At 33.4% G+C, this 24,972-nt stretch overlaps 2 protein-coding genes across 2 annotated transcripts in view; one reads left to right on the forward strand and one right to left on the reverse strand.

The window, feature by feature from the left end:
* Positions 1-678: 678 nt before the first annotated feature.
* LOC134727734 (uncharacterized) lies at positions 679-12,776 on the reverse strand. The gene is made up of 6 exons (XM_063592120.1): positions 12,764-12,776; positions 11,235-11,313; positions 7,176-7,337; positions 5,590-5,743; positions 3,696-4,001; positions 679-2,244 (listed from the first exon to the last, which is right to left on the reverse strand). Exons 1-6 carry the CDS (start codon positions 12,774-12,776, stop codon positions 2,068-2,070), a joined length of 891 nt encoding a protein of 296 aa, XP_063448190.1. The 3' UTR covers positions 679-2,067.
* A 10,314-nt stretch (positions 12,777-23,090) lies between these two features.
* LOC134681084 (uncharacterized) overlaps positions 23,091-24,972 on the forward strand; it is a 95,447-nt gene continuing 93,565 nt past the window's right edge. Inside the window, exon 1 of the mRNA XM_063540502.1 lies at positions 23,091-23,209. The gene's annotated coding sequence lies outside the window, so the exon portion shown is untranslated. The remainder of the gene's footprint in view (positions 23,210-24,972) is intronic.

The raw sequence follows: 24,972 nt of genomic DNA on the forward strand, positions 1-24,972 counted from the left end.
ACGGTTCATGAGTAAATGCACAGACACTACTGGAAATGCCATTTTTCAATCTTTCAAGTACCATAACTCCCGAACAGCAAAAGTGAAAAGCATCATTCTTGAGCTAGACTTCCATTTTTCATCAGTAATAACTTATTTAAATTTGAAAAGCTTTCATTGAACCGTTCATGAGTTAATGTAGGGACATGACTGTGAACGCCATTTTCAATCTTTCACGAATCATAACTCCTGACTGGTAAAAGTATCATTATTGAAATTGACCTCCATTTTGTTGTAAAAGCATATCAAAATCTAAAAAGCTTTGATTGAACACTGTATGAGTAAACGCACGGACAACATTTAGCTGAGCACTGCCCAAACATCCTACCACCAAATCGTGAATATCAAACGTACATCACCAAATTAATGACCTATAGAAATACGGTTTAAAATGCTCCAAAAGCAAAACATTTCTCAGGGGGTCGATATTATATGCTCCAAAATAAATAATTAATTGTAAATTTGTGGTTTAAAAGATTTGCCCAATGCAGTTAATCATTCAAAAGAGGAAAAACAATTGTACACAAGAGACAACATGACAACTAATGACTAGTCAACACAAACCCCATTGAAAACTGGGTTAGATCTCAGGTGGAAGGGTAGGCTGATACCAATAACAAATTTTTGTAGGTGTTTTATTATAAAAATATTACTCCAAATAAATATGACAGATTGAATACCATTCCTAATTAAACATATGAACATTCCTTGTTTTAGGTAGTATTCATTTTTATGGACTGTTGTTTGACTTTTTCAGTAATCTAAGTTCCTTCAAACTATGGATTGAGATTGGTATCTTTGTATTCTTTTTTCTCTTAAAACCCATTTTGCAGTATTGAGATACTGTGAACAAATTATAACATGTAAAGTAGGTCAAGATTTTATGGATTTCTTTTTAATCTGATGTCTTGGAAAAGACAACACTACAAATCAGCATAAAATATGTGTCAAGTAATTAATAAATGTAATACCTTGGATACCTTTTTTTTTATCAAAATTTGAAGAGTTTTAAAACCAATGTAAAATATGAGGTAAATATTTTAGATATAAATGTCAGTATAACAATATACTTTGTATACCAAACAAAGAGAGTTTATACAGTTTCTTAAGTTGCATGAAGTCTAAACAAGTGAAACTGCGAGCTACTGCTCACTGATGATACCCCCGCCGCAAGTGGATAATATAAATAGTGTAAAATATGCAAGTGTTCGGTAAATAGGAAGTTGTCGAGTGATGAATCTGAAAACGCATCACACGGTAAAGCTGACTTATATAAATCATGAAACCAAATTTCAGAAATCCTTGTATTTTAGTTCCTGAGAAAAGTGTGACGAAAATTTTCAACTTGGCTATCATGTGTAAAATCATACAAGTGTTCGGTAAACAGGAAGTTGTCAAGTGATCAATCTGAAAACGCATCACACGGTATAGCTGACTTAGATAAACCCTGAAACCAAATTTCAGAAATCCTTGTATTGTAGTTCCTGAGAAAAATGCGATGAAAAAATAAATAGTGTAAAAATATGCAAGTGTTCGGTAAACAGGAAGTTGTCAAGTGATGAATCTGAAAAAGCATCACACGGTATAGCTGACTTATATAAATCATGAAACCAAATTTCAGAATTCCTTGTATTGTAGTTCCTGAGAAAAGTGTGACGAAAATTTTCAACTTGGCTATCATGTGTAAAATCATACAAGTTTTCGGTAAACAGGAAGTTTTCAATGATTAATCTGAAAACAAACGCATCACACGGTATAGCTGACTTAGATAAACCCTGAAACCAAATTTCAGAAATCCTTATAATGTAGTTTATAAGAAAAAAGCGACTAAAAATATTCATGGGACGGACTGACTGACGGACAGAATATCCATGGGACGGACTGACTGACAGACCGACTGACGGACGGACAGACAGAGGTAAAACAGTATACCCCCCTTTTTTAAAGCAGGGGTATAATGATGAACTAAACTATCCACACCAGTCAGCACCATCAATTATTAAAGTTCATGATCTAATAATAACTTGGTTAATAAATGTTGTTTAACCGTACAAAGTTTTCTATCAGTTTGTTGCGACTTTCAAGATGTAAAATGTCTAATGGCCTGGAATAATAAATTATAGCTCTGTCAGTTTCATCAAGTTCAACATTCTTGCACAGCTTTTCATAATGACTCTTTGACATTTCCAATAGAGTAAAGTATACCTGAAACATAAAAAAAAATCTACAATATTATATGAAACTTATCATGCTTTTTTCCAAACATTTAACAACTTCTTAAAATAAATTTAAAGTTTCTTTTCTAACTAGACATATAGTGTACTAACTACTTGACACTAAATTATTATATAATTTTCATATTTTAGCACAAACTTATTTTAAATATGTATCCAACAATTCTTTGGCTTTAAATCTTAAATTTTTTTTAATGTCCACAGATCTTTTGCTGCAACATTTCAGATATTTCAGGGAAGTTTTGCATTTAGGTTGAAGACCAAAGTTCCAGAAGTCGGTTTCACAAAAATACTTAAGACTAAGATTGATCATAAGTTATGAACAATACAGTATACTTTCAATCTTTTTATATAGATTAGTCTGTTTGTTTTCCTGTTTGAATGGTTTTACACTAGTAATTTTGGGGCCCTTTATAGCTTGTTATTCGGTGTGAGCCAAGGCTATGTGATGAAGGCTGTACTTTGACCTATAATGGTTTACTTTTTTATATTGTTATTTGGATGGAGATTTGTCTCATGGCAATCACACCAAATTTTCCTATATCTATCTATGATTTGGCTTCAGACAAGTAAATATTTTTTTAAATTGTTTAAAAATTAACTTTCCAAGTGGAGATAACTCAGACAATTTAAAGCTACATTGTGTGCTTAACATTTATTGTTTTGGTTTTGTAACAAGAAAACAAGTATTGTAAACCTATTTGCATCTTATCTATTACTTCTTTAAATCATTCTTTTTTCTTGTTAGATCAGTTATTTAGTTTTTTATCTGTTTTGATAACTTATAGGGTTTCAAGAGCAGAGAAAATCTAATGAAATTCTTAAGACTCTGGTGTGTGTACTAATGTATATGTAGAAGGTTGAAGGGCATGTGCATGTTAACAAAACCTTTCTACAATATTCTAAGGTGAATAAAAAATGAATTGACGGATAATTTAATCCTCATTTTTGTAGTGTTTAAAAACTGATTTAGCCATTAGAAAGACATTTTGTCTAAGTCCACTTAATAACTAAGATTAATATATGAAAGAACTAATGTTTACCTCTAGAAGAGAAGTTATCAGTCTCTGTTTATTGTATATCTACATTAACAAGGATGTTAGTTTTCTTGTAAGAGTTGTTTTGCATTTGTCATTTTGTTATTATTGGACCATTTATAACTGACTATGTGGTCGTCGTTTAACGCTATACCGTGAACTTTAGTTAATTTCTATGTTATTTAGTCTCTAGTAGAGTGTTGACTTAAAGGCCATTATGCCACATTTTATTGTTTTTAAATTGTGTGCATTTATATACATCTGGACATAAATTATAAGCTTTATAATTTATTGATCTCCCTTTGAGATTTGTAAAACAACATGACCCTATAGAGCTTTTAACTTCCTCGTCTACAATAACAATGAATAAGATATCATAGCTAACCTTGGTGCCATCTATAATCAGTCCTGGTGATGTCAGCTTTGATATGTGGTCATCTAAACCATATTCATGAAGGTCTAGCAGAAGTTCACCGGCATGCTGTCCAAGAACTTTCACATTCAAATCAGCAATTATTTCTGGTATTGGTTCTTTTGAAATGTCCAGTAGCTGTCCAGATGACCACCTAGATATACCAGACGATGAGCAAGATTCAGATTCTTCAGTTGAAAAGTGTGACCTTTTAAATCTCTTTCTTTTTCTCTTTTTTTCTGGATGTTCTAAACCTTCAAATTTCTTAGCATTTTTCACCTGCAATTGAAAAATTTTTACAAAGATATAATTACACTAAGTTTTATTAGTCCTTATCTCAATGGTTGAAATATATTTTCATGGATTCAATAGGAATAATAAATTCCATCATTTGTTATTCAACTAACGACTTCTTAACTGGTACTTACTGCTTATTCCCTTCAACTAGGTCACAGATATTGGAAATATTTTGGCATGTCTATAATTAATAAACAGCTACACCATGAGAGCATACTATGCCATATCAGAAAACAGGAGCGATAAGAGATCATTTTTTAATGATTGATTATTCTTTAAACAGAGACAAATCACAAACTTCCAAAGTTGACATGGTAAATTGACACTAAAAAGCATCAAAATATGATAAAACTTTCTTATATTTAACACCTACCTATAGTTTTTGAGTAATTGTCCAAAATGTTGACAAAGGAAGGACAGATGGACAACAGTGTACCATCATACATTAATTTGTCCTGTTAACAGGAACATAAAATTGTTAAATAAAAAACCAACATATTGAAATAATTTATTTTTCTAAAATATTATGGAATGAATTCTTTCAAAATAAAGGAATATTTGTGAAAAAAGCACTATCTTAAATATTCTCTTAAAATGAAAAAATCACACTCAATACCATTTTTTCTAATAAAGTGATAAGGATGAATAAAAAAATATGTGTGGCTGAAGTGACCCTACCTATCCTAGTTTACATGATTTAAGTCTTAATAGTAGCCTACTCTAAAGATTTTTTTGTCATCTTTCATTAATTTCAAGTCCGAATGTTATTCCCATAGACTCAATGTTAAAAATTTTTTTTAAAAATCCCTACATAATCTATAGCTCAAGAGCTACCCTAACTATTTTTTAGATGTAACTGGAACCCCACATACTTTTTATTTGGCACAAGTTGCTCAAACATACATTTCTGTTTGAATGCTGTTAAAAGTAATGAATAGTCATCATAGACTTAATATTTCAGTGTGTATATAGAATTGATCTAACTACAAAAAACATTACAAGACATCGAAATAAGCTCAAGTCCTAAGTCAGGAACTTGTTGTTCTGTGGTTATCATTTGTTGGTGTGGTTCATACATGAAGGTGTTTCTTGTTTCTTGTTTATAGAGATTATACCATTTGTTTTCCTACTTGAATTGTTTTACACTAGTCATTTTGGTGCCCTTTGGGGCTTGCTGTTCAATGTGAGCTAAGGCTCTGTGTTGAATGCCGTACTTTGACTAATAGCTATAATTGTTAACTTTTTATACATTATGATTAGGATGGAAAGTTGTCTCAATAGCACTCATACCACATCTTCTTATTTATATTGACATCATCCTGTTGTGATCTAAACTAAACATGGATTTTTTATGTTCCAGCTTGATGATCCTTTGATTAAATCAGAAAAGTATTTATCAACATGATTAGCAGCATATTAAAACCACACCAATACACAGTATTAACCATTAGTTCCAATATTTAAAACAACAAGATACATATAAAGAAGTTGACCAAGCAAACTTTACTTCTATGAAAAAAATGCTCTCTTAAATAGATATAGTAAAAATTTACTGCGATGATATAGTTACCTCATGAATAGATACTACAGTAGTTGGCTTAACTGGTGCACAATTATCATTCATTAAATGCCCCTGTTTGTAGAAACGACAATCTGGATTTGAAATGACACGCTTACATCCTCTCAAATTACACCAAATAGACTCATCTCCACTTGAACACCGCCTAGTATAAACAAAATCAAACAGATACCTGAATGAATATACAGATTTTTCTGATGGTATAACCAACATCAATACAATAATCTTACACATGTTACAAAAAGAAAGAAATGGTGAATCTTTGATTTAAAGTTGTTTCCTCAAGAAGTGAATATAACTGCTTCCAAGTTGAAAATAATGTTATGACAGATAGATGATCATGAATCAGATAGTTAAGGTAATATTTTATCAACAACCATTTTATGAAGGTGGTAAAGGGTTATTTGTGTGTAAAGTTTTCTAACTGTTTATATCGTGTTTTCAATTTTTGGAGTTCTATTTCTTGTTTTCTTGAGTTTGGTTTAACATGTTTAATGTACGTTCTTTGTTTTCCGTGTCTGTACTCATTTAATTTCTCAAGCTTGTCCGACATTTTTATAAAAGTCAGTCTGTAGATTATTTAAATTATATGTGTTCCCAGGATATTAATTGCTATCAAATTACTATGATTTCCTATGAATTATTCTTTTTTCAAATCAGATGCAACTAGTGGACGCTTAAAGTTGACCGCAGGGTATTTCCATTTAAAATTTCCTGTGCAACATTTTAGTGATTTTTATTACTCATGTTTCTGTGTTCAGCGCCCCCCTTTACCACCCTCTTTTATATATGATAACAGAGATTAGCAATAGAGCTATATATACCCCTTTAATTATTAGTTTTTACCCCCACATGTAGATAAAATGTGTAAATGAAATTCACATTTCAATGCCTTCATTCAATCTTTTTTTGTAGTGAATTGGAGAGTCATTGGCCGTCATACCATATATCTTCTTACTTTTATATTGTCTGTATTTTATAAACATCGGGGCTTAAAACTATATAGAAAAAAATAATAACCCTTTGAGATTTGTAAAACAACATGGCAATATAGCTTTTAACTCGTCTACAAAAAAGAATTCATAGCGAACCTTAGTGCAGTCTATACTCAGTCCTGGTGATCATTGTGATGTTAGCTTTGATATATATGTGGTAATCTGATTCAGAAGCGTATTCATGAAGGTGCAGCAGAAGATCACCAGCATGCTTATACACGTTTACAATTTTATGATTATATTTAAACAGGAACATATATTAGATATACTGTTCCCAGATTTAAACAACAACTTATAATTATAATGTAGTGTGAATTCAGAAATTATTATAATTTTTTTATTATCAGGATTATTGCTAAAATGCAACAGGGTTACAATTGCAATAATTTAAACTTGTGTTTTAAAAATTTGTTAATAAATTAAAAACAACTTTTTCTAAATATTACAAAAATTAAAATCGCGTTTTAGTCTAAAATGACAGAATTGCATTTATTAATACATGCAATAATTTCTGAATTTACAGCAGTTGAAAAAGTAAAAGAGTTATAGTAAATAGCTATATATATAGTTGTCAATACTTACTCCCCCTCCAAGGAACATATTTCACCAAGTGTAAGGACTAACTGTGTAAACATGCCTTCATTCAATCTGTAACGAGCCCTTCTCTGTTTCTGAATTTTATCATGCAGTCTATATAATGCAGTGATAAACCTATCACCTTTCAATGTGCTGACAGATACTTCACTGAGGAAAAAACAAAGATTTTACATTAATATTAAACAAATATACATGTACATGTACCAACATTGGTGCATGTACATGATGTATGCAAGTTTTTAATTTTTCCCAGTATTTCGAAGTCGGCAATACACAAGTTTATAAGGCAGATGTTTGCCATCCTTGCATCATGTGGTATTTGGTGAAAATTTGTCTCATAGGCAATCATACCTCTAGAACATCTTATTTTTCAGTGATTTAGTTATTAGAACTCCTTCAATCTACATGTTTCTTCAGTAACTATGAGTCTTAGACATGTTAAATAGCCATATTTCATGTATTTTTAACTTTTGTCTTTCTCTTGTTTACCAGTACATGTACAAAATGTATGATTTTTCAAATAACACTGTTAACAGATCAAATAAATCATGTTAAGGGCATACGATACAGTTTTGATCCTATATTTACAAGTTCGTGAAAATTTGCATACAGGCTGTTTTTTACCTGATTAAATCAAATATATGTAATAAAAAATATACCTGCATGTGCTACTTTTTGTGTAAAACGAGGTCGAAATTTTGTATATTTGCTCAAAACTCAGATTTGTGGCCTTAATTTCTTTTTCGAAAGAAAGACATAACTTTTTTGATATAAAAGATAAACGCAAACTGTTTTTTGTTAAATAATCGGTAATTTCTGTATTTTATAAGCATCATAAAAAATTATGCATTTTTTTATTCAGAAATAACTCATATTTATCAAATGTTCATGAATTGAGGAAAATATGTCATTTTTTGCTGCATGATTATCAAAATTTAAAAAAATCCTCTATTTACAGTTTTATAAAAGTTGGGTCTCATAATCTCCCTGCAAAATGAAACAAATTGCTGTTTTGAAAAATAGGGGTCCATGAACTCGTTTTCAAATTAAATCAGTTTGAATGATAAAAATCAGTCGCAAAATGCATCTTTTCCCGATATGTCACAGTTTGACATCGCGAAAATAACAGTTTACGTTAGCAACGTCATTACCTCTCCTGTTACTGTGACGCGACGTCAGATATTGCTACCATTTAGTGTAACAGAAAAATGACGTTAAATTGGAAACTCGCACTATCTTATTCTTCCTGCTTTCCTTTTTGGGTAAATGAATAGTATAACACACAAGTATAAATGTCGTGAGAATCCATCCAGTATGATTTTATAATTATTTACAAAAGATATTCAATTTTACTGTTAGTAATTATGTGTTTTGGGAGAAGTATGGGAAATATTGCTGCATTATATATTTAACCCGAGTATGTTTTATTCAAGCAGTGACATGCAATAGCTTATACTTTTAATACTGAAGTTTTCTTACTTTTTGATCGTCTTTTAGATGTGTATTTTTGTAATATGTGCATCATCTCGTTTTTTTGAAAGCAGGACATTTATATTTAGTGGAGGAAGGAACACGCGAATGCAGTTCATGCCGTCAGTTGCATATTACGCTTGTTGCGACGTCAAATTATGATAACGGACAAACTTGCAAGACATTTTCATTAATCCGTATTTTTTATAGATCACCCTGTAATCTTAATGTTATTTGTTGTACCAACTTCAACTTTAAAAGTACTTTTTATTGGTATAGTTATCTAAGCCGAAAAATAATCTTCACAAAATCAAATCTCTGTTTTTTTGGCCGTAAAAGTTTTGTGAAGGCATGAAAGTTTAACTCGGACATTTCCGCAAGACATTGCAAATCCATTGTTTTGAATTGAATATGTAGCTCAATTCATGTTTAAATTCGAATTTTGAGAGCTTACACTTAGTACTAAACGATCATGCTTACAATTTGTTGAATCTCTGTCAAAATTTTATTTTTCAACTGAAATGTTTCAAGTTTCCAAATAAAATTTCCAATGGGACATTTCCGTACATCATATTCTTTTGAAAATATGTATGCAAATTTTAAATGGAGACAGCTATGTTAACCAATAATGAAATGTATCACGTCATAGAATATTCAGGCAAAATTTCGAAGAGTTGCGTGAACATTCCGCGAATTGTTCGAGTTTTATGTTTCGAGTTTGTTACATGGGACAACGCTAAGTAAACGTTTTTTTGGATATTCTGTGTCTTCCTTAACTTATGAATATTATATTTTTATTTTTTCCCTATAATGTGAAAATTTAAGAATCAATCTTTATTTTCATGTATAATTTGAAATATTTATTTCAGCAGCTCCATCATGAAAAAATTCCCGTCAAATATTTACTTAACGCTATTTTTCGTGGTAGTAGCAATATCTAACGTTGCATCTGTATCTTATGCCCTTAAACAGTGTACAGTACATGGTGTAGTATTTTTCAATATGCCTTATATGGCTCCCCAATGCCCAAATGTAGGGGTCAATTAGGGGATCAGTTCGTTGGTCCAAAAGGTCAATAGTCCGAAGGGTCAATAGTCCGAAGGGTCAATGGTCCGAAGGGTACTAGTCGGTAATACTCCGTTAATAATCATCTCCCTCTCATACAGGGCCGGAACCCGGGAGATATTGGGCGGGAACCGGGAGACAAGGGACGGGGAACCAGGAGTGGATGAGACGGAAACCCAGGAGTGAGGGACAGGAATCAGGGTGAATGGGACGGCCGGAAGAGGGTGGACAGGGGACGGGGGTAGAGGGGCGGGAAGCGGTGACCAAAGGGGCGGGAAGCCGGGGTAGAAGGGGCAGGAAGCGGGGTCAAAAGGGACGTGGAGCGGGGAGAAAACGGGCGAAAAAACGGGGTAAAATTAAAAATGGAAAATTCGACACCCCCTAGCCACCCCCTGATAGAACGGTGTCAGGATGGAGAGACATTGAAAACAAAAAATGGCGGGTTTGAATGAAAACAGAATATATACCAATATGTTAAAGTAAATCTCTTAACTCTTATGACATTTATCAGGGGGTGGACAAGGGTATTTTATCCCCGAAGATCCAACCTCCTGCCTCCTCTACCCCTTATAACCACGTCCTCTGTTCGTTCATAAAAAGGCTTGGGTAGGCATCAAAAACAAGGGAAGGTAGGCTGATACCAGAAACACGCATACTTTTTTATATGGTCTCAACACCCCCATAGTAGCAAATAGTATTACATACTATCCGGTTCTGACACAAGCATTGTGTAAATTGTATATTGTACCTTTTTCGAAAAGGGGAGATCGGGGGAAGCGCACACACACACACACACGAGGATAGGAGTTAATTAGACTAGCTCAATCATGATTTCACTGCTAATTAGGAGGGGGATAGGAGAAGAAGGGGTAGTAATATCCACTTTCCGCCCCCAACTTCCTGTTCCCGCGCCCTTCTGCCCTCCAGTTCCCGTCTCCACGCACCCTTTTATTCCCGGCTCTCGTCTGCCCGCACCACTTTCTCCTGTTTCCTGCCCCAACTCCCTGTTTCCACCCCGACTTCCGGTTCTTGCCTCTTCTGGACTCTTGGGGCCCCCTATCCGACCCTCAATAATGTAGCTACGGAATCGGCCGAGTTGTGCCGAAATGAGGCCGTATAATCCCGAAATATGGCCGACATTAACCGGAGAAAACCGAATATTTTGTACTCGGCATAATCTTCTCCCCCCTACGGATTTGTCAAATCTTTATAGTAAATAGCCGGTCTTTTGGACCAATGACCTTTCGGACCAATGACCCTTCGGACCAATGACCTTTCGGACCATTGACCTTTCGGACCACCGACCCTTCGGACCAACAACCTTTCGGACCAATGCCCTGGAACCGTCAATTAGAGGTGACATCATGTATCAAATGAGGTCCTAGGGCATGTGTTGTCATAGGCATTAATCCTTCATATTTTAGGGCACAACAAATAATTTTGGAAATGCAAACTTATAAAAAAAACTACTGGCCACAAGAGAGATAAGGTTTAATAGTTTGGTCTTACTTGCATGTCCGAAGTTCATTTAAACTTTCTCGTTTAGGTAACAATCTGTCAAGCTTCTCTTTTACCAAAACTGGAGTATCTTGTCATATAAAATATTTATTCCTTAATTGTAGCCCTGAAAATATTCTGATTTCAATCATGGTTAGTTTCTTCAGAAACATAAATACAGTATATTAATTTGGTAGATATTTCTTTCATTCCGATTGAATTAAATAAGTTTGATTAGAATATCATCATCTAATATAAATAGTTTAACCAGAATGTTCTCCATGTAAGTCTATCATGAAATACACTGTCAGTATCCCGTGGATAAATCTTCAAACATAATTAGTTTACATGTTATCGAGACAACGTTATAATTGACCCAGATACACACAGTATACAGTGGTCGTTTTAAAACAAATATAATTGCTTCGTCAAGGGCCATCAGGGGACCATATCAAAGACGTAGATAACAACCTGTTTAGATCTGTATAAATGACCGAAAAATTTCGAGACGTTCCGAGAAATTTATTCTGACTTCCGGCCGAGAGATATCGAGTGGCCCATAGACACATTCAAAACTCACCAATATATAAGCATGAACCCCTCAGGGGGTTCATGCAAAAAAATATCGTTTATAATATACATCATGTGTACATTGATATACTATATTTAATTACTAAACTCATACGTGTAGTCAATTTTATATACTACCAATTGTTTATGAAATATATTTTTCGTGCAAAGAATGATATTTAATTCCAACCAAAGATTTGAGGAATAGGCAATTTATTGAGATATATTTTTCCTTTGGTAAAATTTGAAAAATGTAACTGTGTACTACTTGTCAATAATAATGGATATTTCAAAACATTTAAATATTGATTCACAAAAATGAACGCACTTGTCGACCGTTGGTATGGAAAGATAGAAAGATTCGGAACTAAAGATAGTCACATTTAAAGTATTTATTTTGCACAAAAAAAGTGACAAAAACTGCAAGAACAGATCTGATTTAAATCCAGCGTCCGTATATATGTGCACAATGGTACTTCAGTTAAGATTTGATCGGAACGGACGGATTTTTCTACATGTTCTACAATTTGGTACAACGATTGAATATTGTTAAATGCATACATGTATATGACCTATATATCAAACTTGCTTTGCTTCGTCGAAAATACGAATATAAAAAAATCATGCAGGAGATTTCAAATTAGCCCAATTAATATGTGTGAAACTGAAACCGTAATTCTGCTGTAGTGCACGTCGATCGTATCTGTAACATGAAGGCGTATGGTAACTATACTACCTTACTTAGTTCAACAGTAGATAACCACCCTTTCTTTGTGCATTATACACTCAGGAACATACATCTTACTATTTTGCATGGATTGGTATTAAATGTTACTTTTTCAACTGTAGTCCTTAACCAAAAGCGTTTTCTTCTCCATCTGACAGGCTTAATTTTGGATCAAGTGATCATCGAAGTACGGATGCTAGTATTTATAATTCGGCTAGTCTGGATGACTTTGTGCGATACCCACCTTCCGTATTCATTATACGGTTTAAACATACATGTATAATTTAAATTTCAGATCCTTCAGTTTTCAAATAAATATGATATTTAAATTTCGTATGGCTTTATAGTTCAACCCGCAAAACATTTTATTTGATGTCACCAATGGTAAACATGTAAAATGAAACAATAACTTACCATATACCAATATAAACTTTTGTTGTATGTTTAATATACAAACAGAAATCGACCCTAAGAAAGTAACAATACAAGCTTATAGTATTTTGAAGCTTTTTTGAAGCATTCAAATATAACGAAACGTACGATAAATGTGCACACAATTGCTCTTTCAAAATTTGAATTTGAGAGCCTCCATGGGGGAAATCCCCCGCAAATAGTGACAGTTGGCAGGTATGTTATATTTCCCAATCTCGTTGTTGTGTATACTGAAAAGTGCTATAATTCTATACGCATGGAATTCATGCTACTCTTTTCTTTTGTTTACTCTGTATGTGCATGTTTGCACAAATAACTTTGAATTCAATTGTAGCCTTTAGTATAAAAACAGTATAAAGGAAGGAAGGGACGAGTAACTTCGGGAATGCAAATGCAAAAACCAATTTTCTGTGTATACTATATAAGTATAATACTATTAGTCCTAAGTATACTGATTTGTATCACTACAATATAAAAGTTATTACGGTGCGGTTGAATTTCCTGTCATTTATTCATCATCCAGACACGAACTTGTTTCAGAAAAAATATATCTCGGCCAGTGTACATTAACCTCAGTTTGAGGTAAAGAGATGTGCTCTTTTTCTGTGACATGTGCTTTTGACCACCCACAAGAACTAACTGGCTATTTTTCTTGTTCTTGTATTTCTAAAGGTTTTTTTATAAATAATTTAGAACCAAATCGAAGGACTAACGAGTTCTGTCCCCTTTTTGTTTTAAGTTTGTAATAGATTCAGATTAAGTATGCTAATAAGATATGTGCGCATAAAAAGTGCACACAAATCTCAGTGTGTAATTTTAAATTCTCAATGTGTGTTTTCAGTTTATCTATTCTCAGTGTGTCTTTTTGAAATGTCAGTGTGTAATTTTCAATTCTCAGTGTGTAATTTTCAATTCTCAGTGTGTAATTTTTAATTCTCAGTGTTAGTTTTTCATTTTTGTAATCTCAGTGCGTCTTTATGAAATCTCAGTGTGTATTTTTTTAATTCTCAGTTTGTGCTTTGAAGTTTTTAAATCTCAGTGTGCTTTGTTGTAATTCTCAGTGTGTAAATTTTTCGAAAAATGGTTTAAACATAGTTTTGACGAGAACGGCTTGCCATAATTTTGTTGTGCTTGCTCACAGTTACTTGAGAAAATTGTAAGGATTCCATGACGCCAAATAAGAATAGTCTGGGATCCAATCCTATTCTGAGTTCGCATTGCAATGACAATTGGAGACAGGAACCTAGGCTACAGATGAAAAGCGAGTTCTGCCGCCTAGTTATTTAAGCTTGTAATAGATTCAGATGAAATATACTAATTAGATATGGGCGCATAAAATGTGCGCACAAATCTCATTGTGTAATTTTCAATTCTCAATGTGTGTTTTTCAGTTTATTTCATCTCAGTGTGTCTTTTTGAAATCTTAGTGTGTAATTTTCAATTCTCAGTGTGTAATTTTCAATTCTCAGTGTGTGTTTTTAGATTTTTTGTAATCTCAGAAAGACAGTTCGTCTTTATGAAATCTCATTGTGTAATATTTAATTCTCAGTGTGTGTTTTTAGGTTTTTTAATCTCATTGTGTTTTTTTTTTAATTCTCAGTATGTAAATTTTTAAAAAAATGGTTTAAACATAGTTTTGACGAGAACGGCTTGCTATTCTTTTACAGCTGAATCGCAGACACGAACTTTCCATTTATGCCCGTTCCTTGCAACTTCGTTTCTCTCTGAATCTGTTCTGTTAATCACACAGTACTTTGCGAGCCATGAAATAAAACGAGTATTGAGAACATGGCAATATATTTTACTAGGGACAGATATTAATGTAATTACCCGGTAATTTAAAGGAATCGTTCTATCTTCAGATCCAGGTTTAAAAACTGGATTGATTATGCTTTTAGTCCATTTATCTGGTACCTTTCCCAGTTCGAAACAATCGTTACAGATTATATACAAAAATTCAATGGCTGCTGTGTTTTTTATTAACTACTGCAGGCATCTCCTCAAATCCTGAAGCTTTTCGTAGTCAAAGTTCGCGCATTCGACTGCACTATACTGATCTCACCGTGTGGTGAGTTCATTCATCGTCGAAACGTCATGTTGGTTATAATCGATGTCACTATTATATCAGGATGTACCCCTCTGAGGAGCCCAAAATTTCTAGAATTAAACTTTTATTTTCTTAACCTGATTTTTGGGTTAATATGACTGTAAAATAAATATTGGTGAAGAAAACATTATATGGTGGTGCGCTTCTTTTTATGCTACGGCCCTCTGAAAGTATCCAATTTTAAAGATTTTTCCATTTTTAATCAGTTTTTACCCATTTTTGGGCAATTATCGTGAAAAAAAATCACAGTTCCACAATTAAACTTTTTTTCAAACTCTCAATAAAGATGAAGGGGACCAATCTGAATAAATTCAACTCACAAAAACTATAGGTAGGTGTTAATACAAGACAGTTTTATCAGATTTTGATGCTTTTTCGTGTCAAATTTACCATATTGACAATTTTGTAATTTTGTAATTTTTCTCTCTTTAAAGAACAAAATGCATATTTTTCAACTCTCTTGTTATAAATGATTGAAAAAAATACATATAATGCCATTAAAACGTTTAATCCCGCTGCAAATGTTTGCACCTGTCCTAAGTCAGGAATCTGACGTACAGTAGTTGTCGTTTGTTTATGTAATATATACGTGTTTCTCGTTTCTCGTTTTGTTTATATAGATTAGACCGTTGGTTTTCCCGTTTGAATGGTTTTACACTAGTAATTTTGGGGCCCTTTATAGCTTGTTGTTCGGTGTGAGCCAAGGCTCCGTGTTGAAGGCCGTACTTTAACCTATAATGGTTTAATATTTAAATTGTTATTTGGATGGAGAGTTGTCTCATTGGCACTCACACCACATCTTCCTATATCTATTGAGACTATAAAGCTAGGTAATGCATTGCAGAATTTAACTTAATCTTAATAAACATGATCATGATGGTGCAGTACATCAGTTACAAATTAAAACTTACAGTAGCTTAAGTTTTTCAATCACACATATATACATGTATATATAGTTGCTTACTTAATTATGTATGATGATAACATTAATTATTTTACTAAAGCATGAAGTTCTATTAATCATTTGTACTTACAAAATTACATACTGATTATCCCATTTTATTGAACCAAAATGCCTCCTTGATCTCTTATATATGTGAAACGCATTTCCAAACACAATCAACGTACATTGACCTAGCCACAATTTTAAATTGTTAGCATCCAGGAAGTGCCAACTAGGCATGGCCAGTCAATATTGTGTAATTCCTGCAATTACTAACATATAGAATGGTCAAAATTGTCTGCAATCTTGCGGCAAACATATAGAATGGTAGAGTTTTCTGCAATCTTGCGGCAAACATTCATTATTATTTCAAACTTTCTGGCAATCCTACGGCAAACATGGGAGGTATGTTTTGTCACAAGATTTTGTAGAACTGTGCATGCCTAGTTGTACAATTGTCTGTTGAACTGGGCATGCATTGTTTTACAATTTTCATATGATCTGTACATTATGCACGATTCCCCAGGAAATTGTACAAACGAGCAGTTCATAAATGCATGTTAAACAATGAAGCCTATAGATCATCAAACAATTGTAAAACTGTGCATGCTGATGCACTTAAAGGAATACAACCAGGTCCATCATACAATTGTTAAACTGTGCATTCGTTTATAATTATGGAATGCGCAGTTTTACCAAAGTTTGTTGAAGTGTGCACTTGAATTAAAGCCAAGCACAATCATGCAAGAAGTTGTGTGCACTTGAATTAAAGCCATGCATTATCATGCAAGAAGTTGTAAAACTATGCACATGAACTAAAGCCATGCATAATCATGCAAGAAGTTGTAAAACTGTGCGTTTGAATTAAAGCCATGCATAATCATGTAAGAAGTTGTAAAATTATGCAATTGAATATCAATGATTTTACTAAAATTAATCATGTAATACGATGTATGCACCATTTTGCTAATAGTGCTCAGAACTTATAAAACTTGATGACTTGTGCATGCCCGATTAGTCCGATATTTGTCTTTTTGGGCATGCCCAGTTCTACAATTATCTGTACCTATTCATACCTGAACATGGATGTTTCTGCAAACTTGCCGCAAGCTCGCAGCAATGTTTGCCGGAAGTTTGAAGCTAGTGGCAAACAACTGCAAACACTATTTTCTGTGTTCCTGCAAACTTTTTGTTTGCCGCAAGCTTGCAGCAAGTCTACTGCAAGTTTGCGGCAAACAATTCAGTTTCATAAGGGCAAATATGAGAATTTGATTAGAATCGGTGAACATGAATTTGTCAGCTAGCTAGTGTCCCTTTACAACTTTTAAGTGTTTTTTTTTTCACCAGTCCTGTACAGAGAGTTTCAATCCCAATTTATTCGGTGTAATTTAACGGATATTTCATGTTATAGAGGATCATAGAGGGGTATTTGCCAAAAATACCAGTCTTGGGACCAAATTTCCATCGCCTTACGGCTCGGGATATTTTACAGTCCCTTGACTGGTATTTTTTCGCAAAAAAAACCTCCATAACATGAAATATTGATCTGTTCAAAATAAAATATGTTAATCAACAACAAAAAAATAAAAAAAATATCTGTATCATCACTTTAGACTACTACGGTATAACGTTATAGTAGTCTCAGGTATCATATACCCAAGCGTCTGTGTTGAATCACGCGTGCAAAAAAAATATATATATTTAATTTTATGACATTGACCTGATAGTTTTTATACTGCAACTTAAATCAAAACATTGATAGCTATTTAAAGTGTAACACAAATTTAAATTCAAACTTATTTTCATCAATGTGTTCTCAACTACAAAAATTTCAATTTCCAGAGAAAATGTTACGGCCATGTTCCATATTCAGAATATTTCTACTATATTGCATTTGTTTAAATATCAACATAATTATGATCATTTTACCAAAAATCATAAAGATTCATTTATTTCTATGAATAGTAGATGCTACATAATGAATTTTATTGGGTCTTAAAGATTATGGATGCTCTCTCGATTATATTAACAACTTTTGTAGTTGTGAAATTGTTTTGTATAAAAAGCACTTCTTATTTCTGTACATAGCATATTTCAAAAATGTGTCTGCGGATAATGAAGAAAACGATTAAAATTGCATCTTCGCCTTTGATAGATGCTGATGTAATTCTTTTAATTTCATATTGAATACCTCAACGTTTGGATGCTGGCTTCCAATTATTTATAGATTCTGGCATCCCAACATATCCGGAAACTGACATCCCAACATATCTGGATGCTGGCATCCCAAAATATCCGGATGCTGGCATCCCAATATATCTGGATGCTGGCATCCCAAAATATCCGGATGCTGGCATCCCAATACTTTTGGATGCTGGCATCCCAAAATATCGGGATGCTGGCATCTCAATATATTTGGATGCTGGCATCCCAATATTCGGATACTGGCATCCCAATATATCTTGATGCTGGCATCCCAAAATATCTGGATGCTGGCATCTCAATATATCTGGATGCTGACATACCAAAATATCCGGATGCTGGCTTCCCAAAATATAGGGATTCTGGCATCACAACCTTGCAGACATGTACCATTTTTCATTATGACACGAATTTAAATGCTGCTTTCTAATCAATTGGATTTTAGTATTAATCCACCAATATATCACACAGTACATTTCCTAAGGTTTTGATGTGTGTTGAATGCATATGAAAACAATCAAGTAAACATAAAAAAAAAGCTACTGATGAATGCCGGGAAGATTATATTTTTAGTCTTTGTTCATGTCCAGTGGCCAGTTTAATGCATATTGAGAATGTGACATCATAGGTCAGAGTGTGAAATGTATACTTGACCAACAAACTGAGTCTGAATTGTAAAGTGCTAGTTGACCATGTGAATGCTGATGTCAACAATTTGATATTTATAAAACTATGTCAATGCACTACCGGTAAGTTTCCAATAATTAGCCAATTTTAATGTTATTTTTCTGAATTTGATTACCATTATGTAAGACATGAGGTATACATGTTATTGACTATTGTGGTCTTGACACAATACATTTATATATATGATGACATCAGGACTATAATTTTCAAATCTGATATGCTCATGTTTCGAATGTCCATAGATTTTTTTTTTTAAATAAGCTTTTAATGCAATTGCCAGCTGAAATCATATCAAGTTTAGTAGTTTCCAAGGCTTTCAGAAATCAACTGGAAAAAATGAAAAAAAAATGCTGCTCATCTTGTATGGCATTTTATCAATCAAATGAATTTGCTAAATGACCATCAACCTTGGGAATTTCTGATGAACTAAGTCATCCAGGACAAACACTCTACAAAACGGATTGGTGACTGTTAACCATACTGTACCTTTATTAAAATGCTAAATATGAGGTGCGTTATATTTAACCTGCATAATGATTTTGTTTTGTGTCTATGAGAAACCCCATTGGCATCCAATGTATAAATTAAGGAGATTTGTTTCCCGCAATTGCCTGTATACAATAAAACGTGTACCACAATTGCAATATTTAAAAATAATCTATTATTGATACTAGTGCACAGTGTCTATGATCTGTACGTACTGGATATTGTCAGTATCTCTGGACTTGCTGTATTCATCTTCCAATGAGTCAGTACATCATGTCAGGATCTTCTAGTACTTGAGCCTTTCATTTTATTAACAAAACTTACATTTTCTTTATTACAATCATTATTAAACTTGTATCTTTTTTCTGTATTTTAAAATTTCAATATTTGTTAATCATTTAATCAAATCAGTTACACGAACTGGAACTTTCAAACTTTCTATTATCATGTATTGCTAGTGATCTGAAATCAGCTGGAATCACAAAAGATCTGGTGCTGTTTGGATGATTCGTCGTCTGAGTTTAACCTGTCCAATAACTATAAAGTGTTGTGATACCTTTATACACAACACATGAATAGTAACCAGAAAGGTGAAGCCACTTCTTTACAAATGCTGAAAAGAGAAATAAATAATTATATGAAATATTATCAACACTAAATTTTCGTTGTAACATCACACCACTAGGAAACGAAAAAAACGCATTATTATTCGAAGAAACCCTTCATTTAAACTTCTTTTAAATCAAGTTTTCCACACAAATATATGCCTGTTGTTACTATTCAAAACACATACATTTGACATATGAACCACTAGTTCAATTGATTTTTTTATGGAACAACATCCGGGTCTATAATGTACATTATGGAAGGGAGAAAAGTGTTTTTTTAGAAATACATCCTACATGTATTTAGCGACTTTCGTGAAATTTAATTCCCATCTAAGGGTGTATTCGGTTAACACCTTTTTTGAATTTGTGTGTTTTTTTATTTTTATTTTAGCCTAATCCTGGAACACAAAACTCTTGTAGCGATATTTACATTTTCCTTAATTTTCGTATTTTCTTTTGCAAATTTGCTATATATATGCATTGCTTTTATTATCAAGCTTCCACCGAACTTCGTTAAAAAAAAAGAAATAAATCACGAAAATATCAGCTTAAAATCATTTATGAAAAGATGACTCCGAGGCATATTTGTAAGACTAGCTTGACCCAAAAAACTATACATGTAACCTATTATTATTAATTCCTGCCAGTAAGCTAAGTACAAAATGTATATATATTAGAGTAAATTTATTTTGAAATCGGTAAATCTGTTATGTATGATAAGCGTTTCTTTCTTTTAAAACATAGTATTTCAAATTTTACATTCAATCTGATTCATATATGACTATGCAGTATGAGTTTTGTTCATTGTTGGAGGCCATATGCCGACATTTAATTGTAAATTGCTTAGTCATATTAGTGCTATATTATTTGGTCTCAGTCCGGTGGAGAGTTGTCTCGTTAGCAATCATACCCTTACTCAAATATTACTCGGACTCCAAACGTCTGTTTTACAAGACAAGCTAGGCCCATGAGCGTAGGAAGTCAAGACTCCGAGTAATCTCGGACGGACACAAGTTAACTGGTTTTAGACCCTTGCAAAAAAAGGCAAACACATTCAATTTTCTAGACCGAAAATCAATCTGAAATTAAGTTTTTCATACTTTATTTTTCTTGAACTCAAAGGACTCTTACCAGTGATGCATTTTAATGGTTTTCTTACCCCAGGAGTAGATTACCTTAGCCGTATTTGGCACAACATTTTGGAATTTTGGGTCCTCAATGCTCTTCAACTTTGTATTTGTTTGGCTTTTTAACTATTTTGATCTGAGCTTCACTGATGAGTCTTATGTAGACGAAACGCGCGTCTGGCGTATAAAATTATAATCCTGGTACTTTTGATAACTATTATAGGTTGTCTAGGGGTAAACAAATTAATTTTGCGGACCCAATATTTTTACTGGCCATGGCCATATTGATGGTGGTTAATCGTCTCGGTGGGGTTTATGTCGATAATATTTTTGTCAAAACTATTCATAACTTCATAAAAAGGACATATTTCCATAATGCAAAATAAAAAAAAATATATGTGTATTTCCTATTTCCATACCAACCCTAAAATAGAAAGTCTTCCTTCAAGTATTTTGGTAATTTGGCACTAAGCACTGTTACAGTCATAATTTCTCTCTCATAGACTCGATGTAAACAAAAAATGGTAAAAACTCTCATAGTCATCTTAGTTAAGGTATGTCCGTCTTGGAGGCTCATCGCTACCATAGGCGGATCCAGCCCCCCTCCTTTTTCGTGTGAAAAAAAATGGTTTATTATACAGACTGAGGTAAACACTAAAAGATGACTTTAGCGGGTCCCTTTGTTATGGCAGTCAGTGCCCCCCCCCCAAATCCCATTTATAGAAAGTTCTGGAATCACCATGCATTTGGCTACCACAAACGGATCGAAGTGCATCGGCCTCCCCGACAACATGGGAGAATCTGGCGACTGACATTAATCATTGTTGCCTAACCATTTTAAGCCTGTAATTTTCCCTCTGGAAGTCATCAGAATTATATTATCCGGCTGGCGTATCAAGTCACTGAAATGCGGCGAGATTGCTCGGACTTCAAACAGCTGTTTTGCAAGACAAGCTAGGCCCTTGAGCGTAGGACGACAGAGTAATCTCGGACGGGCACAAGTCAAATCGTCCCCTATAGAAAAATTCGACATCTGATAATATATATATGAAACCATTACAGACATACAGTTGTCGAGTTGAGTAGAATATTCCTTATGCAATGGCTAAATCAGAGAAATCTCGGACTACAAAGTGCATGTAAAATATAAGCAAATCTACTTTGTCTTACCTGTATGAGTAGCGTTCTATTGCGTATATGTTTCTGTTATATCAAAACGGGATGCCAGCATCCCAATATGACTGGATACCAGCATCCCAATAAAACGGGATGCCAGCATCCCAAAATAACGGGATGCCAGCATCTCAGTAAAACGGGATGCCAGCATCTCAATAAAACGGGATGCCAGCATCCCAATACATCCCAAAATAACGGGATGCCAGCATCCCAATATGACTGGATGCCAGCATTTCAATATATAGGAAATCCAGCATCCTCAATAAATAAAAAAATATTTAAAAAAAAATATATGCAAAACTAGCATCCTAGTAAAAGTAAGATGCTCCAGTACATTATTATTTTAACAACAGCATCTACATCAATTTTTAATGCTGGAAGCATATAAAATCAAACAGACAGCATAGTTTTTATGTACTATAAAAAGATGCTACATTATACAAAATATGAATTAAAGCAATTAAAAAATTGAGAAATACTTTGACAAATAATTAAAAATTAGCATCTTTTCATTGACATATGCTATTTCCTAGTTATTTCACGGAATGTATGAACAAAACTGTACATGAGAATTTGAAATTTTAGTTGAGAACGCATTCATCCCTTAATTAAAAGTGTTCCATGATGAAATTGACATTCAGCTGTGTTAATCATATTTATGAAATAAGTTGGCTTGCAGTATAAATACCATTACATGTTTTAAATGTATTATAACAGTGATAGCAGTAATCCCCTTCCATATTTTATTTCCGATCTTTCACGAAGAATGCGCTAGTTTACTGTTCCCGTTTTCGACCTTACATTTTGATAACATGCAGATACGAAATGACCTTGATTGGTCATGTTAATTTCATGAAAATATTTTAAAACGGTGATCGAGAAATTCAGCTGGAAGGAAGGACACGTCATGCACGTCATGGTTGTAAGTGAATTAATATTCAAAGGCGCTTTAGTTATTGGGTCAATTTGCATGGGAGAAAAAACTTTATTCAGTCTAGACTAGCCTCACCCAGAGACATTTATGTATGAAGGCTTTCCATTTTGCATCATATCCCACATAAATTTGTATTCACGTTAAGATACTTTAGTAAGATTTGCGTGACCTCGTTTTACGGGTCAAGAGAGGCCACATATGGACACAATTCCGAACAGCACTATATTGATATATCTTGAAGAAGAAATCAATGACAACAGTCTAGATTGATAAAGCATTTTAATCTTTATCGCAAACACATTTTCATAGGAAAATAAGATGCACAAGTTTGTTTTTTCTTTCAATTAATTCAGCAGTGGTTGCAGACGAAATGTCAGTCATGTGTAAAGGAAAGATTTCTGATTTTTCTGTGTAAGTTCTTCCTTTAAAGGAGCACTAAATTCAAGTTTATCCATTTCGGTGGTGCACTTATCATTCATGTATGATTTTTTTTTTATATAGGTCAACATTTCTTTCAGAGTTCTCTGGACTTTTCAATAAAATTAACATATTTTCTTTTTGACCATAAGGGAGCTACCATTTGATTTTTATGGGGGGGGGGGGCTAGGATGGAAAATTTTGTCCTGCATTTTTTTTAGCTGTAATCTCTGTCCTGCCTTTTTATTTTTCACTCTGTTTGGTCCTGCTTTATTTTTTTAGTTTATCCTTACCTTTTTTTTTTGGCAATTGTCTCATCCTGCCTTTTTTTTTTACTCAAAACTCCTGTCCTGCCTATTTTTTTCAAATTTCATCCTAGTCCCCCATAACAATTAAATGGTAGCTCCCTAAATAGGGTCACAAGAGTCTAAAAAAGTCAATTGTGGGGTTATTTGGGCAAGATAAAAGGCATCGCGCATATGAACAGAATCCGGGGATATTTTTCTTTCTATATATTAACAAAAGAAGGCAATATGCACTTACCTTTATGTTTTTTTTTATATAACATGCCAGATTGCCGTTCTTATAATATTTTCAGAATGATTTTTTCATCGTAATCAACATTCACCAATGGCACATAAATTGTGTTATCATGAAAACACGGGAATTTTAATAGGGTTTTTATTGATAAAAATCATTTATTGATAAATATAAATAAATATGATCTCAGAGGGCAAACATTGGAAATCGTTCGTAATTGCGTCCTGTGGGGCTATTGTTTTCCTCTCCCAACTTTCTATTTTTATACACTCACAAACACTGCTATGCCTATGTTGACGTCCTATGTTGTTTTGTTGTTTATATCCAAAGACCCATAGTAATAACGATTTTGTCCTATTATGCCGATCATTTACACTCATTTCATAAAATGCATCACTTGACTGCCACATTTTCAAGGAATGCCGAATGGGAATACTGACCTAGCTATGCAAATTACCCACGTTGACGTCACACCATCTATGGCGTACGGTAACCCTCACAACGTTGAGCGCCAACTTTAACTCAATCCAGTTTCTCTGTCTTCGTATTAAAAACGTCTTATATTTGACTACCCTACACCTCGTAAAAAATATTTAAAATTTCCAAATTTCCGTAAAACTTTGTTAGATAATGAAAAAAAACATTGTTTTCGCGTTACACTTTGTACCCGAATTTCCATAAACTCGCTTGATTCGGACTAAGACCGGGGATAAATTCGTTATCTACGTTTATATCCGTAGATTAGATATGGATATTCTAATACCCTTCAGTACCCTGTATACCCTTCGGCTACG

The sequence above is a fragment of the Mytilus trossulus genome, chromosome 8, assembly GCF_036588685.1.
Source record: "Mytilus trossulus isolate FHL-02 chromosome 8, PNRI_Mtr1.1.1.hap1, whole genome shotgun sequence".
NCBI classification, from domain to species: domain Eukaryota; kingdom Metazoa; phylum Mollusca; class Bivalvia; order Mytilida; family Mytilidae; genus Mytilus; species Mytilus trossulus.